Here is a 17035-nt window from a genome sequence, read left to right on the forward strand (position 1 = left end):
AGTTCGTAATAGGAAAGCAGAGGAACTGGCAGGAGAACCCCAGGGATTTCACATAAAGAAAGCAATACAAAGAGAACAGGATACTTTTTCATACAAGTACTGTGCAGGCACATATCAGGAATATGAAGTGTTGGGGTAACAAACACCTTAAAGTGGAAGAAAATGCTAACTCCACCTATTTTTAAAAATGTTCCCTCCACCCCCACCTGTAATGTATAAAAATGATGTGTGCACTTACCTGTCTTTATTCTGGTCTGGTTTGGTCATGTGATCCCACAGCTCCAGCCCCCTTCTGTCAGAGAGAGGCAGGTGCAGGGGGGAGAAGGGAGCATCTACAATGGCTGGACCATGGGAGCCTATGGATAATATCATGACCCTGGGAATTCCCAGCCGTTGTTGAATGTTCCTTTACACAAGGGAGCCAGGCCTGCATTTTAAATTATTACACAAATAGCAGAATTTAATATACTGTATGTAAGTCTCAAACCAATACATGTATTTTCTTTTAGCCAGTTTTCCTTCTACGATAAATAACTGTCTTTGTCATTATCACTATCACATCATCATCATTTTAACACTACAGACACAAATTAGAATTGAGGAGGACTGCAGATTGAGCAGTCTAGTCCAGTCTAGATTTATTTTTGTCTGACCATGGACCAAAGCTCCTTCTTTAGACTTAGCATGACTGGGGGAAATACTTTGTTCTGTGTATTTTGAGGCTGCCTTGGAGAATGTATGAAACTATATTGGTATGTTGTGCTTTCCTCATTTGAAGGCTTTGCTTCAATAGAAGGCTTTAAGCCTTTACCCTAGGTTCACACTAGTGCGATTCCAGCGCCGGTTCCCACATCGCTCCTCTCCTGCAGGCAGTTCACACTGCCTTGTGCGAAACGCCCAGTTTAGTTCACAGATAACTGCGAACTGTGAACTCGCACAGGAATCGGATTCCAAAGGTGAGAACACCCATGCAATCCGATTCTAGTGCGAGGAAAAACAAGTCCCTGCACTATTTTCTTTGCGAATCCAATCTGAGTTCAGCCATACAACTGTGTGGCTGAACTCGCATTGCTCAGAGATCGCATGTCATCGGCACCTGCAGTGCGGGTGCGAATCACATGCGATCTCTGAGACCATGCTGGTGTGAACCCAGGCTTAATGAAAAATTCAATTGTCTCTTTTTGCACTGGCTAATCAGAATACATATCTCTAAAGATCCTGACATACAGTACATGTAGTGCTACGCATAGTGTTTACAAAAAGACAATATGAAACAGAGCATGAGCTCTGAGAGTGAAAAGGACAGTTGATTAATGGAATCATTTATTAATGGCGTAGTGCTCACTTCAAACATCTTGTCATGTGCAGGAAAAGTTATTTTTAAAGTTGTCCTGCACACTGTTGGATGCTTGAAGTGAACACACATTCGCAATGTGTAGAAAAAAAACTCACATTTTAAAGCATCATCCAGTATCAGCAGCTACCTCCTGGCCTATGATAATGGTCAGCAGTCCTGTAAATTCTAGTGTCTGCTGTCACGCTTCGGTACACTATCCAGCGCCAGGTTTTGTCTCCTGTTTGAGTTGCTTGGGTTCTTGCCTATTCGCCCTGAACCTAGGTATTATTAAGCTTTTGCACCTGTGTGTTAGTGTTCGAGCAACGTGTTGTCACGTGGAAGCCAGACCCCTCTGTTCCTGTGGTATTCGCCACCATCTGAGTATTCCATATTATTGTGTTGTTTGATCCTGTCTTTGTTCTCAGTATTTTCCCTCTGGCTGTGCAGTTATATTCCCTTTTTTTCTGCCTGTGGATCCCTTCATTTCCTTTTGCTGTTTGTGTGTCTTTCTTAGCATTTGCTTCTTGTTGTTTGTCTGCAACCCTTTCCAGCTTGCACCTTTGCTCAGCATCCCCTCTCTCCTGTGCTTTACAAGCTTGCTCCCTGCATCCTCTCCCTTGGCGTCCCTTCCTAACCTAGCTGGAGTAGGTTTTCTTGGTTCCTTGTCTCCTGTGTGTACCCCGTGTCCTTCCAGCATGCTCTTTGGGTGCACTGTGCCCACACGGTTGTGCTAAAGAGCCACAACCTGGGGGGCTGCCTTGCAGTGGAACATCCAGTGGCTCTGGTGAAAACCAGGCAGCTCCTTAGATCCTGTGACTCTGGCACACCTCCATTTACATGCGGCCACACTTCTCCCGCATCTATGAGGACTGGTGTACACCTGTTTAATTGTTCCATTTGCCTGTTAGATCTTTACAGTTGACAGTCCCAGGTGGTCTTACCCTCTGATAATGACACCTACAAAGTAAAATCACAGTGCCTGCAAGTACTTATTGAGTGCTTGGGTATGTGCACATTTGTCTCCCACAGATATACCTTCTGCGGTTGCCTCTCTCCTTGTGAGCTGTTAGAAAACGACAACATTACAGCAGTCCTTGTGAGTGTTATTAACCATTTGACCTTCGGAAGATTTTACCCCCTTCATTACCAGGGCATTTCAGCACTGTGCTACTCTATCTGGCAATTGCGCGGTCATGCAACACTGTATGCAAATTTAATTTATATCAGTTTTTTCACACAAATAGAGATTTCTTTTGGTGGTATTTAATCACCACTGGATTTTTTCATTTACAAAAATATACTGAAAATTTTGAAAATAAAAACATGTTTTTCTTAAAGTGATTGTAAAGTCTAATTTTTTTAAATAAAAAAAAACCAAACATGTTATACATACCTGCACTGTGATGTGGTTTTGCACAGAGCAGCCCAGATCCTCCTCTTCTTGGGTCCATTGCCTGTGCTCCTGACCCCTCCCTCCTGTTGAGTGCCCCCACAGCAAGCAGCTTGCTATGGCGGAGCACCCGAGCCAAGCCACAGCTCCCTGTATCGATTCAGACATGAAGCTGTGGCCCTGCCCTGCCCCCCCTCTCCTCATTGGCTGACTGACTGTAAGTGACAGTAGCGGGAACCAGTAGCACCAGACTGGAGCCAATGAAGAGGAGATTCCCGGCCAGCCGAGTGTCTCGTACAACATCGCTGGATCTAGAGGGGGGTCAGGTAAGAGGGGGGCTGAGGGGGGCTACTGCACACAGAAGACGTTTAATGCATTGAATGCATTAGGATAAAAAACCTTATGCCTTAACAATCACTATAATTCTTGTTATAATATTTTGCAAACAAATAAACTTTCTTCACAAATTTATGCCAAAATATAGTCGGCTACTTTTCTTTGGTAAAAATAACCCAAATCAGTATATTATATTTTGTCTGTGTAAAAGCTAAAGAGTCTACAAACTATGGTATATATATTTAAAAATGAATCAATCCTAATGTACTGATTATCTCATTTCTTGAGGCTCTAAAGTTTTTTGAAGAAATTGTGATTTTTTGTTACTTTTTTTGGAAAAAGAAGAAATTAAATTACATTTTATTCACAACTTTTTTTCTTTTACATACTGACACCAGTGCAGCACATTGTCATCATCAAGAGTGTTGTGGCAGTGATCAGGGATTCTGACTGGTGACAGTATGTAAAAAAAAGAAATAATGTTTAATTCATTTTGTTTACATTTTTTTTTTTTTAGGATTTCCTTTCCTTTTTTTTTTATATATATATTTTTTAAATACTGTCATCAATGTAGTTCATTGTCACCGTAGTGACACTGTACTACTCTGGGGGGGGATTGATTGCTTGTTACAGTGATGATCACTGTAACAACAGTCGTTTGAACTGTCATGAATGGCTTTCAAATGGCTTTGTCTACTACTGATGCTGTGATTGGCACAAAGCTATCACATGGTAAAGGGTGATGTGGTAGGCCCAGCTCCCATGTGATCACTGGTCACCAATCACAGATCACACACAGCAGTAAACAATAATGCCATGAATGGATTTAATCCATTATATTGTTTACTAGGTGTCATATGATCGCACAGCAATCACATAGTATCCCCTGGTCCCTGGGGTAAATGTACTGCTGGTGGTTGGCAAGTGGTTTATGTATCCATGTTGCCATGTAAAGTTTCTCATAAGTTCACTTAAAATGTCAGTTTTTGTGTTATAAATTATCAGCTGTGTTATGGAATAAACTGTTTATTACTTAAAAGTCCCATTCTGCCTAAGGGTATTCATAAACAAGATAATCATCACTGGATCTGTTGTTTTTGATTTGAGCAAGTGACAAACTCATGTCTGGGGATCCTCCCTAAACTTGTCAGGGCATCTCTGTGATGTTCAGAAGGTGCTGCAGCAGCACTGACATTTACAAGGGAAAAAAGTGTCTAATATTGCCAGAAAATGACATTTCAATGCTGTGTTTTTTTTTAATTCTTTTAATAAAGCACACTGACCCCTCCAAGGATCTGCTGTGTAGTCTGAGGGACCTTTAGAGGGACCTTTAGTGTGCTGTTTTTATTTATTTTTTTCTTGGTAAATGACACTTTTGCTGTAGCACATCCAACAGCTAGAATGAAAAATTCAAATCAATCCCCTTGAGCCTGGTATGGATTTTAAGAGGGTATCTCATGCAAAAAAGTGAGGTCCCCATGAAAATTCATACTAGAAAGGTGAGGTAGTGAGTATGCACCTCCCACCCCTGAACCATACCAGGTCTCGCTGGGAAAGCATCTTGACCCCATTTTGATGAGTACAAGAGCCTCTTCTACAAAACCTTGGCTGATGGTTGTGGGGGTCTGTGGGTGGGGGGCTTATGGGAATCTGGAAGCCCCCTTTAATAATAAGAGGGCCCCCAGATACTGGCCTCCCTCCTACATGAAAAATACTTTAGCAAACATGATATGCTTGTGAAGAGATCTGCAGTAGTAGGTGGGCAGCAGGTTTATGCACAGGTCTCTGGACAGCTTAAAGTGTTAATAAACCCACAGCAGTAAAATCACTCTGTATATGCAGTAAAGCATGCTTGTTATACACACTGAAGAACCAAAGGGGTTAATACTTTGCATTGGGTACAAAGACTGTTTGATCCTGTCTTCTCTGATCCTCCCCTTCTTACACTGTCCCCTAACCATCTCCTGAAAAGACAGAGCCTTTGGAGTCACTCTGCACATGCTCAGTTTGGTGCTAGAGAGTTAATTTTTTTCTTAGGAGTGTGCATGCGATCAGCACAGGGCCAATCAGCACTGTGTAGACAGAGGGTCAGGGGTCCTGCAGCCACATGGGACAGTCAGAGTAGAATGAAGACTCCCACTACAAGCTTTAACCAGACAGTAATAGAAGTCACACAATGATATACTGCTTAATGAGAAAAGGCATTTAGCGGTTTATATTTACAAAAAAAATTGCATTTCCATCCTCTGTACTATGGGAGACCAGATATAGTGAATGCAGGGTCCTGGATTTAGTAACACTTTAAGCAACATATTGATCCCACTGTATGGAAAGTATAAGGGGCATTTATGTTCTTTGGATGTCTAGGTTCTTGGTTGGCTTTAATGAGCGATCCTCTTGATATTTTAAGATGTCCATCAGCATATGTGATCATTGGTACTATGACATAAGAAAAGAGAAGGGGGTTCAACAAGGACCCCCTGAGCGGACTTTAGAGGCACAACAAACCTGAGAAAGCATAATCAAAATAACAATATAATCAATTTTATTCAATATAAATACATACAATACAAAGACATTGACAAAAGATAATAAAAGATCATCTATATAAAAAAAAATATACATGATACAGGCCCTGATGTGTCTACGCGTTTCGTATAGAACTTCTTCAGGACACATTCAGGTTTCAGTTAATTTTTTTTCTATTTTTTTGTCATTGGTACTATGAGTGACATACACACATACACAACATTTCTACTTCATGAAGGTTTTTTTTGTACCTAAGAAGTAAAAAAACTCAAAAGCACATAGATGATAAATATATAGGATAGATAGATAGATAGATAGATAGATAGATAGATAGATAGATAGATAGATAGATAGATAGATAGATAGATAGATAGATAGATAGATAGAGTATCTCACAAAAGTGAGTACACCCTCACATTTTTGTAAATATTTTATTATATCTTTTCATGTGATAACACTGAAGAAATTACACTTTGTTACAATGCAAAGTAGTGAGTGTACAGCTTGTGTAACAGTGTAAATTTTCTGTTCCCTCAAAATAACTCAACACACAGCCATTAATGTCTAAACCACTGGCAACAAAAGTGAGTACACCCCTAAGTAAACATGTCCAAATTAGACCCAATTAGCTATTTTCCCTCCCTAGTGTCATGTGACTGGTTAGTGTTACAAGTCTCAGGTGTGAATGGGGAGCAGGTGTGTTAAATTTGGTGTTATCGCTCTCACTCTCTCATACTGGTCACTGGAAGTTCAACGTGGCACCTCATGGCAAAGAACTCTCTGAGGATCTGAAAAAAAGAATTGTTGCTCTACATAAAGATGACCTAGGCTATAAGAAGATTGCCAAGACCCTGAAACTGAGCTGCAGCACGATGGCCAAGACCATACATAGTTTAACAGGACAGGTTCCTCTCAGAACGGGCCTTCCCATGGTTGAACAAAGAAGTTGAGTGCACATGCTCAGCGTCATATGGAGAGGTTGTCTTTGGGAAATAGGCGTATGAGTGCTGCCAGCATTCCTGCAAAGTTTGAAGGGGTGGGGGGGTCAGCCTGTCAGTGCTCAGACCATACGCCACACACTGCATCAAATTGGTCTGCATGGCTTTTGTCCCAGAAGGAAGCCTCTTCTAAAGATGATGCACAAGAAAGCCTGCAAACAGTTTGCTGAAGACAAGCAGACTAAGGACATGGATTAGTGGAACCATGTCATGTGGTCTGATGAGACCAATATACACTTATTTGGTTGAGATGGTGTCAAGCGTGTGTGGCGGCAACCAGGTGAGGAGTACAAACAGGGCCGTCTTTAATATTAATTGGACCCTGGGCAAAACTTTTCTTGGGCCCCCCCCATGCAGTTTTGCTCTCCACCGGCTCTGAGACATACAATAAATAGCAGCTAGTCTCAAAATCAGTTTACTGAATCAGATCAGGCAGCTATTGCGATTGGTTGCCAGAGGTTACAGTGTATCATTACTGCTCACTGTCTGGTTGCTAGAGGTTACAGCACACATTACGGCTCACTAATTAGTTGCCAGGGGCTACAGCCAATGATTTCGGCTTGTTGATTGGTTGCTAGAAATTACTGTGGATATGACCTCAGGGGGGCATGATATACATATCAATGCTGCCGGCCGCCACTATTTACATATGAATGCTGTCACTATTTACATATGAATGCTGTCACTATTTCCATATGAATGCCGGTAATTTACATGTAAACACAGGGTCTGCAGGTGAGTCATCTGTACACAACAATAGGGAAGAGCTGGGCAGCATTAGTAGCAGCACTTCACACTGAGATATTGGGACACAGCACAGGACTAAAACCTCAAGGGACAAGGGAATTTAAACCAGAATAGTTGGCAAGTATGAGGTAGCTGCTTTGGGCCCCACAACAATGACAGGGCCCAGGGCAGCTGCCCCTTTTACCCTGCCTTAAAAACGGCCCTGAGTACAAAGACAAGTGTGTCTTGCCTACAGTCAAACATGGTGGTGGGAGCATCATGGTCTGGGGCTGTGTGAGTGCTGTCCACACTGGGGAGCTACAGTTCATTGAGGGAACCATGAATGCCAACATGTACTGTGACATACTGAAGCAGAGCATGATCCCCTCCCTTCGGAGACTGGGCCGCAGGGCAGTATTCCAACATGATAACGACCCCAAACACATCTCCAAGATAACTACTGCCTTGCTAAAGAAGGGTAAAGGTAATGGACTGGTCAAGCATGTCTCCAGACCTAAACCCTATTGAGCAAGGTGGAGGAGCGCAAGGTCTCTAACATCCACCAACTCCGTAATGTCGTCATGTCAACTCCATGCCCAAGAGGGTTAAGGCAGTGCTGGAAAATAATTGTGGCCACACAAAATATTGATACTTTGGGCCCATTTTGGACATTTTCACTTAGAGGTGTAATCACTTTTGTTACCAGTGATTTAGACAGTAATGGCTGTGTGTTAAGTTATTTTGAGAGGACAGCAAATTTACACTGTTATAAAAGCTGTACACTCACTACTTTACATTGTAGCAAAGTGTCATTTCTTCAGTGTTGTCACATGAAAAGATATAATAAAATATTTACAAAAATGTGAAGGGTGTACTCACTTTTCTGAGATACTGTAGATAGATAGATAGATAGATAGATAGATAGATAGATAGATAGATAGATAGATAGATAGATAGAAAAACACTAAGGTTCTAAGCATATTCAAATGCATGGTGCTAATAAGAAACCCAATCTGAACTTTTACTAGAGGCTGTGGTGAATTACTGGCAAAAAGTAATTTGTGGCCAGTTTATTTCAGCTACAAATGAGAAATATTTCTGCACTTAGAAGTTCACTACAGTATACATTATTATTACACTGTGAATTATTGTAAACCTGTAATAGTAATGGCTGTTGTTTTAATAGATTGCACTTATAAAATCAGCTTTGGAGGCCCACTTAAGAAATTAAGTTTCCTAAGAGCACAATGTTTTTATTATACAAATTACTTCCATGGGAAGGAACAATTTTAGGATTTATAAGTGGAATGTAACTATAGTTAAAATTAAACTATGTTGAAACACATTAAAACAAGGTATAAAAAGAGCACTTCAACAGGTCTGTTTAAACATACTTAGATACTTGCAAAATATATAAATCCTGCAAGGCGATTTTCTTACATGCAGCTGAATGGAAACTAAGCATATAAAAATTTGTATGTATTGACTGTGAAGTTTAAAATGAACACTCTAACATTTTAGAAATGTTTCATACAGTATATATTAAATACAGTCTACAGAAGTATGGCATGTACTATAACTTGTATGCTGTTTTGACACTGGGGGCTCCAGTGTATGTTTTACCCTCCATGTGCATTCCATTGCTTTGGGAACCTTGGTAGTGAACTTTGGAAATAGAATAGTTTCAGCAAGCCTTCTTATAAATAATGCATTCTGCAGTGTTCCAGGGCATAATAGAGAACAGCGGGGAGATATCAGACTGTCCTTGAATGACCCTACAATTGCCAGAACCTGCCGAAAAAAACTCACCCAATGCTAATAGTTGCACTCTTCCACTGTGCTCCACAAGAGAGTGAATGAGATCTATTCCATTCAATAGGGACCTCTTTCTAGAGTGTTTCCATAGGCTGGAAGTAAACCTTACATATGTTGAAATCAAATATGGCTGCCCACATGAGCATTTATATTTACAAAAAGGTTTTTAAACAATAACACTAGAGGTCGACCGATACATTGGCCGATATTATGCCTTTTTTAAGAACTTGGCATCAGCCGATTATTATGCAATAATTATTTAATCGCACCGTGCCCCGTCGACCCACAAGTATTCCTCCTCCCTTCCCCACACTCCATTGGCAGAGCAGCGTGGTGCTTGACGCTTAACAGAGCCGCTGAGTGTGTGAAACTGACATATGTAACTAAATGCTGAGAGAGACCAGCTGTCAGAATTCAGCGTTGATGTCAGGGGTGGGAGGGACCCAGGGTGGGCAGGACCCAGCAGCTATCAAACACAAGCCAGTGGGATGGGATCTGGGCGGGCCACTATGTGTATGTGGCCCTGCCCCCTTTTTTAAGCAGCCCAATCATTGGCTGGTGTTTGATAGCTGCTGGGTCCCGCCCACCCCGGGCCCCACCCACCCCGGGCCCCACCCACCCCGACCTAACTGCTGAATTTTGACAGCTGGTCTCTCTCTGCATTCAGTTACATATGTCAGTTTCACACAGTTGCACTATATTGGCTCAGTGTAAAACCTGCCAGTGCCAATCAGTGCCACCTGCCAGTGACGCCTGCCAGTGCCATCTGTCAGTGCCACCTGCCAGTGCCATCTGTCAGTGCCACCTGCCAGTGCCAACCAGTGCCACCTGCCAGTGCCAATCAGTGCCACGTGCCAACCAGTGCCATCTGCCAGTGCCAACTGCCAACCAGTGCCACCTGCCAGTGCCAATCAGTGACAACTGCCAGTGCCACCTGCCAGTGCCAATCAGTGCCAACTGCCAGTGCCGATCAGTGCCAACCAGTGCCACCTGCCAGTGCCAAAGATGATTAATGTTACATCGATATCATAAATAATATTGCAAAGACTATAGACTATATACTACATTTAAAACCCAACATTGACCCTCCTCTATTGGAGCATCCCTGCAGCATTAGTATAAAAAAAGTGTATACTTACCTTTTTCCAGGTGTCTTCAGTCCAATCCAGTGATGTCCAATACTCTCGTTGCCCTCTTCTTTCTCTGGTGGTGGGTGTATCCTAAATTCTCCTGAGAGCTTTGCCATAAAATCACCCGGTACCACTCTTTGCAGCATTATCTTGTGAATCCAGGGCAGGGGTGGAGCCTTGATGCCTTGGGCTTATAGTGAGTGCTGATTCACACAGGGGCAACACGACTTCAGCGCGACTTTGCAAGGCGACTTCAACACGGCTTCAACACGACTTCAGCGCGACTTTAAGCAATTTACAACGCGACTTCAAGCCACCTCCAGGACAGGCGACTTTGGCTGTGGCCAATCACAGAATAATCAGCTCTCTAGGAGGGAGGGGTTTGCCTGTGTAAACTAAATTCTTTTCCTGTAAAGTCGCTTCAGTATAGATGGAGATCCGACTTGGAGGCGACTTCCATTGAATTCTATGGGTGCAGGTCACCTAGAAGTCGGATTGAAGTAGTACAGGAACCTTTTTTGAAGTCGGAGTGACTTCAGTAGTGTACATTAAGACGCTCTCATTGATTATAATGCATTTCCCAAAGTCAAGCGACTTGTGGCGACTTGAGGGCTGACAAGTCGGATCCCAAGTCGTTGTAGTGTGAACCGACCCTTAGTTTCCATTGTTTACCCCCTTCATGACGGAGGTTAAAACAAATTAGTCTGAACACAATTTTGCAGCTTTGACATGTGTTAGTAAAACTGTACGTATCATCAGGACTACATTGTTTATCCAGGTGGATCTTACCTTGTTTTGTTCCAAACAAATTGGTCTTTCATTTGTTAGTAAATAGTAATGGATATCTCCTATATTTTTTTTTTTTACGGAAAACTGGGCCAAAATAGTAAAAAAAAAAAATATTCTTTTTAAATGTAGCTGTATTTTTCATGCCACTACCATAACCTACGGCCAAAGAACAACCCAAAATGAATTCTCATGCTGCTGACAATAATGCTGATACCACATACAGTATCTCACAAAAGTGAGTACACCTCTGACATTTTTGTAAATATTTTATTATATCTATGTGACAACACTGAAGAAATGACACTTTGCTACAGTGTAAAGTAGTGAGTGTACAGCTTGTATAACAGTGTAAATTTGCTGTCCCCTCAAAATAACTCAACACACAGCCATTAATGTCTAAGCCACTGGCAACAAAAGTGAGTACACCCCCAAGTGAAAATGTCCAAATTGGGCTCAAAGTGTCAATATTTTGTGTGGCCACCATTATTTTCCAGCACTGCCTTAATCCCCTTGGGCATGGAGTTCACCAGAGTTTCACAGGTTGCCACTGGAGTCCTCTTCCACTCCTCCATGGTATCAGCATTATTGTCAGCAGCAGGAGAATTCATTTTGGGTTGTTCTTTGGTCGTAGGTTTTGTAAGATACTGTATGTGTATGTTATTTGTTGTTTGTACCAGTAGTAGCGCATTTGGATTTTTTTTTATCCTACCTAAAACACACTGACACTAACTGACACTGATGCTAATTTTAAAATTGTTATTTTTTAAATTTCTACCTAACTACATGGACCCCGACCTTTAACTCTGACCTTGACCCCAACCTTAACTTTAACCCTAAAACGCAGCTCCGAAACGTTGCAACCCTCTGTTTGTGATGTGACTGTTCTTCAATAAAAAACAGTTTGGACTTAATCTGACGATCCATGGTGTGCTGGCAAATATTGTACTAACTTTAAATCTGACACTGACCTGGATCAAACCTTGATCTAGATATATTTTCTTTGTTTTTTTTTTAACACACTTTTGTTTGTTTACATTTTTCTCCTCTAGCAAGGATAGAAAAATGCAGTGCATATTCAGTTCAGGTCCAGAGCATGTATGCGACAAATATTGTCGCATACATGTAAAAATCCTAATTTCTGGCAATAAAATTACATAAACTTCCAGAACATAATATATTTTCTGAAAGCAGAAGTCCTGTAAAATAAAAAAGTGATAGTTGCAAATTTTTGTTTCACGTGTTATTTGCACAACTTTTTATTAAACGCAAATTTTCCGGAAAAAGTATAATACAATTTATTTTAGTGCAAAACCACACCATATAATCCCCATTTTTGGTTACAATATAAAAGATATGGTTGCATTGAGTAAATAGATACCTAACACTCTATGCTTTAAAATTGCGTGCACCCACGATATCACCAAAAACGATGGTGCTCAAAAATCACCATAGGTGATGCTTTAAAATCTGTTAAAGTTTATCAATTTAGAGTTAACTAGGAGCTCTTATTGTTCTCACTCTGACATTTGCGGCGATATGTCACATGTGTGGTGTGACCGCGGTTTACATACTCACCCTGGGCTTGCGTTTGCGCAGGTGTGTGGGGCAATGAATGTTTTGGCAATTTGTTTTTATTTTAATATATTTATTGTCATTTTATTTACTTTTAACTTTTTTCTTTTTTTTTAAATTTATTTTTATGTGATTGCTATCACAAGGGGTTAATAAACCCCTATGTGATAGCATTGGGCAGGTGACAGGTACTCTTTTTGAAGACATTAGGGGTCTAACATACCCCAATGTCTCCCCTGCCCTTCATACAATTTAACCAAGCACAGATCGGCTTGGTTAGATGTGTCTCCTGGCTGTACTGGTCAGGAAAGTGTGCATATGAAACCGGAAGTGACATCCCTTCCAGTTTCATTGTTTGCATGTGGGATCAAGGCATGGATTTGCCTCGGTCTCACTGCAGTCTCTCTCCCCCGACGACAGATGTGTTCCCTGATGTTGGTAAGCTCAGGACAGCCCGGGAACCATGGGAGGAGGGCAGGCCGCCGGCGGGAGGGGCACTGCGTGGCCGGCTGTGTGAAAGTGGTTTGCAGCTTTGGAGCTGCTGCATCACTTTCACTTTGAAGCTGGTTGCCGGCTCTACAAAACCTGCACAGGCTGATGGCTGCTACTGCTACAGCTTGTGACCAAAGGTTCACTCTTTGGATGTACATAGTACGCCCAAAGAGCTGACCTGGATATACAGTATGTGTATACGCGAGGGCAAGGGGTTAATGAGTGCCTGGTGTCATTCAACCCAGAAGATAAACATAGCTGGATTGGTGACAGGGTGAATCTGCATTGCACAGCACTGCACTGGTGATCAGGTAAGTAAAGCAGCTGGAGTTGTTCTTTGTTTTTAGACTGCACTGGGGACTGGATTCTTTCAGTTTATGTCCAAGCTGGGCTTGGGTTTTAAGGTTTTTTTCCATGTTAATGTTCGAAAGGAAGAAGAAGCCTGTAGGTGCTGGTGCAGTTCAATTTTAAATGTTTATTTTTAAGCATGCCTGTGTGCTGTGTGTTTGCTATTAAAACATCAGTTTAAAAGAAAAATAGACTCAAAATGATACCATTTTCCTTATAAATTAGCTCACACCAAGAAAGGTGGGAAAGTTAGGCACCTGTCCATATCTGGAGACCTTTGCAGGTACTCTGCTCCAAAAATCCTTATTCTGGACCTGCAGGTCAAACTGTCTTGGCCCATCTGCCAAGCCACTTCATCACATACTCTTTCTGGATTCATTGTGGGAATACATTTAGAGTCCATTTTGGGCTGTAAGACCTAATTTTAGGACTGTAGCGCCTTGGCAGGGTACCCAAATATTTAGGCCTCATGCACACTGGATGTTAAAATAACGTTAAAAAAACGCCAGTAGCTTTGCAGTGAGTTTTTCAACTTCTTTCAACTTTTTTCAACGATAGCAATAGCGTTTTTTTAGCGTTTATTAGCATTTTTTAACTTTTTTTTTTTTTTTAAATGGATCAACGTTTAAAAACACTGGTGAGTGACGTTTTTGAGCGTTTATCGACGTTTATCAGCGTCTATCAGCATTAGAGCGTTTTTACAGCTGAAAAACGTCTCTCAGAACCCACTAGTTTTGGGATTTTTTTACTGCTCAAAAATGTCACTGCTCAAAACTGATGATAACAGCCTATGTGTGCATGGACACATAGAATAACGTGATGGAGAGTTTAATGACTGTAGAAAAAAACGTCTACAGCAAAAAACAGCTGCTGTAAAAACGTCAAAAAACGTCCCGTGTGCATGAGTGAGGCCTTAACGCTAAACTCCAGCCAGGAGGAGCAAAATCCCATTAGCAAGATACTTGCTTACCTTGTGCAAACACCCTCTTTATTTTTTTGGAAAGTCAGTGTTTTCACTATTTCTTGTCCCCCAAACATGTCCCTTATGCTTTTCGTGTATTTTCTTGATGGCGCAGCCATGCACCGCTGTTTGCTCCCCATAGAGAAATGGCTCCTGGTCACTTTGCCTCATCTGTGTAGGTTACAGAGGGGCAGTGATTTGCTGATGTCTCGCTTTTTTTCTGTGAGTGGGTACAATCTTTACATCTCCCGGCAGTTACCCACCCACAGCCATTGATTGGCGTTGTATGCAAATAGCTGCTCTCAAAAGCACAGCACTGTCCCTCACAGCCCTGAGCACTGCCCACATACCTGCATTCCCTATTGAATCACAGGAAATGTAGTTTTGATTTTCGCTGTGGGATATGCTTAGATCCTACTGTAAGGTAAAAAATATTCAGCATTTTTTTGTTCATCGAGAGAGAGCTAGGACTCAAAAGTGGGCAGTTGTCTGAATATCAGCTTTAAAATAAGTGATTTTAACTTTTTTTTAGTTTGGACCTAATTGACTTAAGCCCAATCAAGAACTTGGCATTTTTCTGTATTTAATGCACTTATTTTAATTATTAATTTTGTAAATACATTTTTTGAGTGAAAAGTGTATGGTAGAACTTGTTATTTAAATAGAGCAAACTGCGCTAAATACCTCAGTAAACAAAAAACAGTAGTAGCTCAGCTGCAAGATACATACAATTGAAACACAAAAAGAAAAATGGGAGCTGGGCTAATTAACTTTATAAAGTCCGTAGTGAAATGAACTAAATAAAAAAAATTGTGTATCACTCTTGAAAGTGAAAACAGAAAATACGTAATATAGTCCGTAGTGAAATTTAAACAAACAAATCTCTGAAAAGGAAAGTTATGTGTATCACTCTTGAAAGTGAACACAAATAAATTGACAAATCACTTTTCAAAGTCTTCTCATAGTGTCAATGGTGAACAGACATAACATAGCAATCCCTCCACCACATAGAATGCATGCTTACCAGATAGCAAGCGATATAGCGCACGTGGCCTAATACCCAACCCTGGTTGTGATATTGATACACATTCCATAAATCTGGAACAAACGCACCATTCACATATATTTTATTGCTAACACCTATAGCTGAGCTGCCAACAATATTCTCATAAAAAAATCCAACAAGCTGGTTGTACCTAAATGTATCAATGGATTGACTTGGGTACAATCAACTTGCCCCTGGATCAAAATTTGGGTGGTTCAGCAGGGACCAGCCAAGATTCGATCCAATTATGGGCAGGCTGGTTGTACCCGAATCGATCCATGTATGGCTATCTTTAGTCTATGTAGTAGTGTTGACTCTGCAATAGGGTGCATTTTTCAGTGCTGCTCAGAAAATAGTGGCTGTACCCAAATCCTTTCACTGATCAGAAGGGGGCAGCCATTATACTCCATGGCAAACTCACATTTTTTAGAGGTCATAGGCTACCAGCAGGTTCTAAACAAAGCTTAACTCTGATGTTATGTTTGGTAATTTGATAAAAAGAACATGTTTGGAGCAAGAATTTAAGCAGTTTATGTAATAAAAATGCAAATACCCTTTAAATTTACACCATTGACCTTTTTGACCTAAATGTTAAGGTTGAACTTCACCCCAGAAGTGCCAGGAGATATCCCTAAAAATGGTATTAAGGGAAAATAAATACACAAATGAATAAATCAATCAACCAATAAATGTCGATTTGTTAAGGTAATGGGGGGATTTGTGCAATGATGTTATGTTGGGGGTGTGAAAGTCTGGTTTAATTAAGTTACAAACTCTGTTCCAGGTTTCCAAACTGGTGTAAATACTGCTTGCAGATTTGTAAGAGCTGCTTGAAAGGTATATTTAAGAGAAAGTTTAAAACCTTTTTTTTTTGAGTTGTAAGCTTTTTTTTTTCATCTTATCTATAATGTATGTATCAGTGTCCAGATATACTGTACATTGCCCAGATAACATGGAGTTAAAAATAGAAACTGTTGTATAAAGTATTTGTATAAAGTGTTTAGAAATAATTACTGATTACAGCTATTTTTAAATGCATTCGGTATATTCAAAGATTTCTGTTCACAAAAGTGGCAACTCAGCACATTTTTTCTTCATTTTCTTTTAACAAAGGAAATACACCACGGTTTACAAAAATCCTGTGTGAAACGAAAATATTTGGAACATTCTGAGACAAATTCATGGACGACCCTCAGGACCTGAATGAGCAGTCAGTAAGTTCTGTTTTATTTTATTCAGCTTCCATGCCTATAATTTTTTGTAGTTGTTAACCAAGAGTTGTTTTATTACTAAATAATGAGTTTCATCATTTTATCAGTTCAAACATGCTTGTATGTGAACACCAGCTTGTTTCTGAATGTTTGAACAGCTGACCATAGCATTTCTGATATGTTATTGGCTAAATCCACTGAAAGTCTAGGTCATGGTAAACGTTTACCACTCCAGCATTCACTATAGATGAATTATCCAGCTGGGTACCATGGCTAACTTCCACAGTTTAAAATGGTGTCTCTTTTACTGTAAAGCAATAATCTATCTCTGTAAAAGGGAAATCTGTAGGTCAGTTT

General features: G+C 40.7%; 1 protein-coding gene across 6 annotated transcripts in view; it reads left to right on the top strand.

Annotated features, from left to right (window-relative positions):
- The window catches only part of EYA4 (EYA transcriptional coactivator and phosphatase 4), a 403396-nt gene that overhangs the window by 36661 nt on the left and 349700 nt on the right, over positions 1-17035 (top strand). For all 6 annotated transcript variants that reach the window (XM_073627302.1, XM_073627303.1, XM_073627304.1 and 3 more), the window contains exon 2: positions 16581-16681. In XM_073627302.1, the coding sequence (XP_073483403.1) occupies positions 16649-16681 (33 nt within the window). In that variant the 5' untranslated portion in view covers positions 16581-16648. The remainder of the gene's footprint in view (positions 1-16580; positions 16682-17035) is intronic.

The sequence above is a fragment of the Aquarana catesbeiana genome, linkage group LG04 (assembly GCF_042186555.1).
Source record: "Aquarana catesbeiana isolate 2022-GZ linkage group LG04, ASM4218655v1, whole genome shotgun sequence".
NCBI classification, from domain to species: domain Eukaryota; kingdom Metazoa; phylum Chordata; class Amphibia; order Anura; family Ranidae; genus Aquarana; species Aquarana catesbeiana.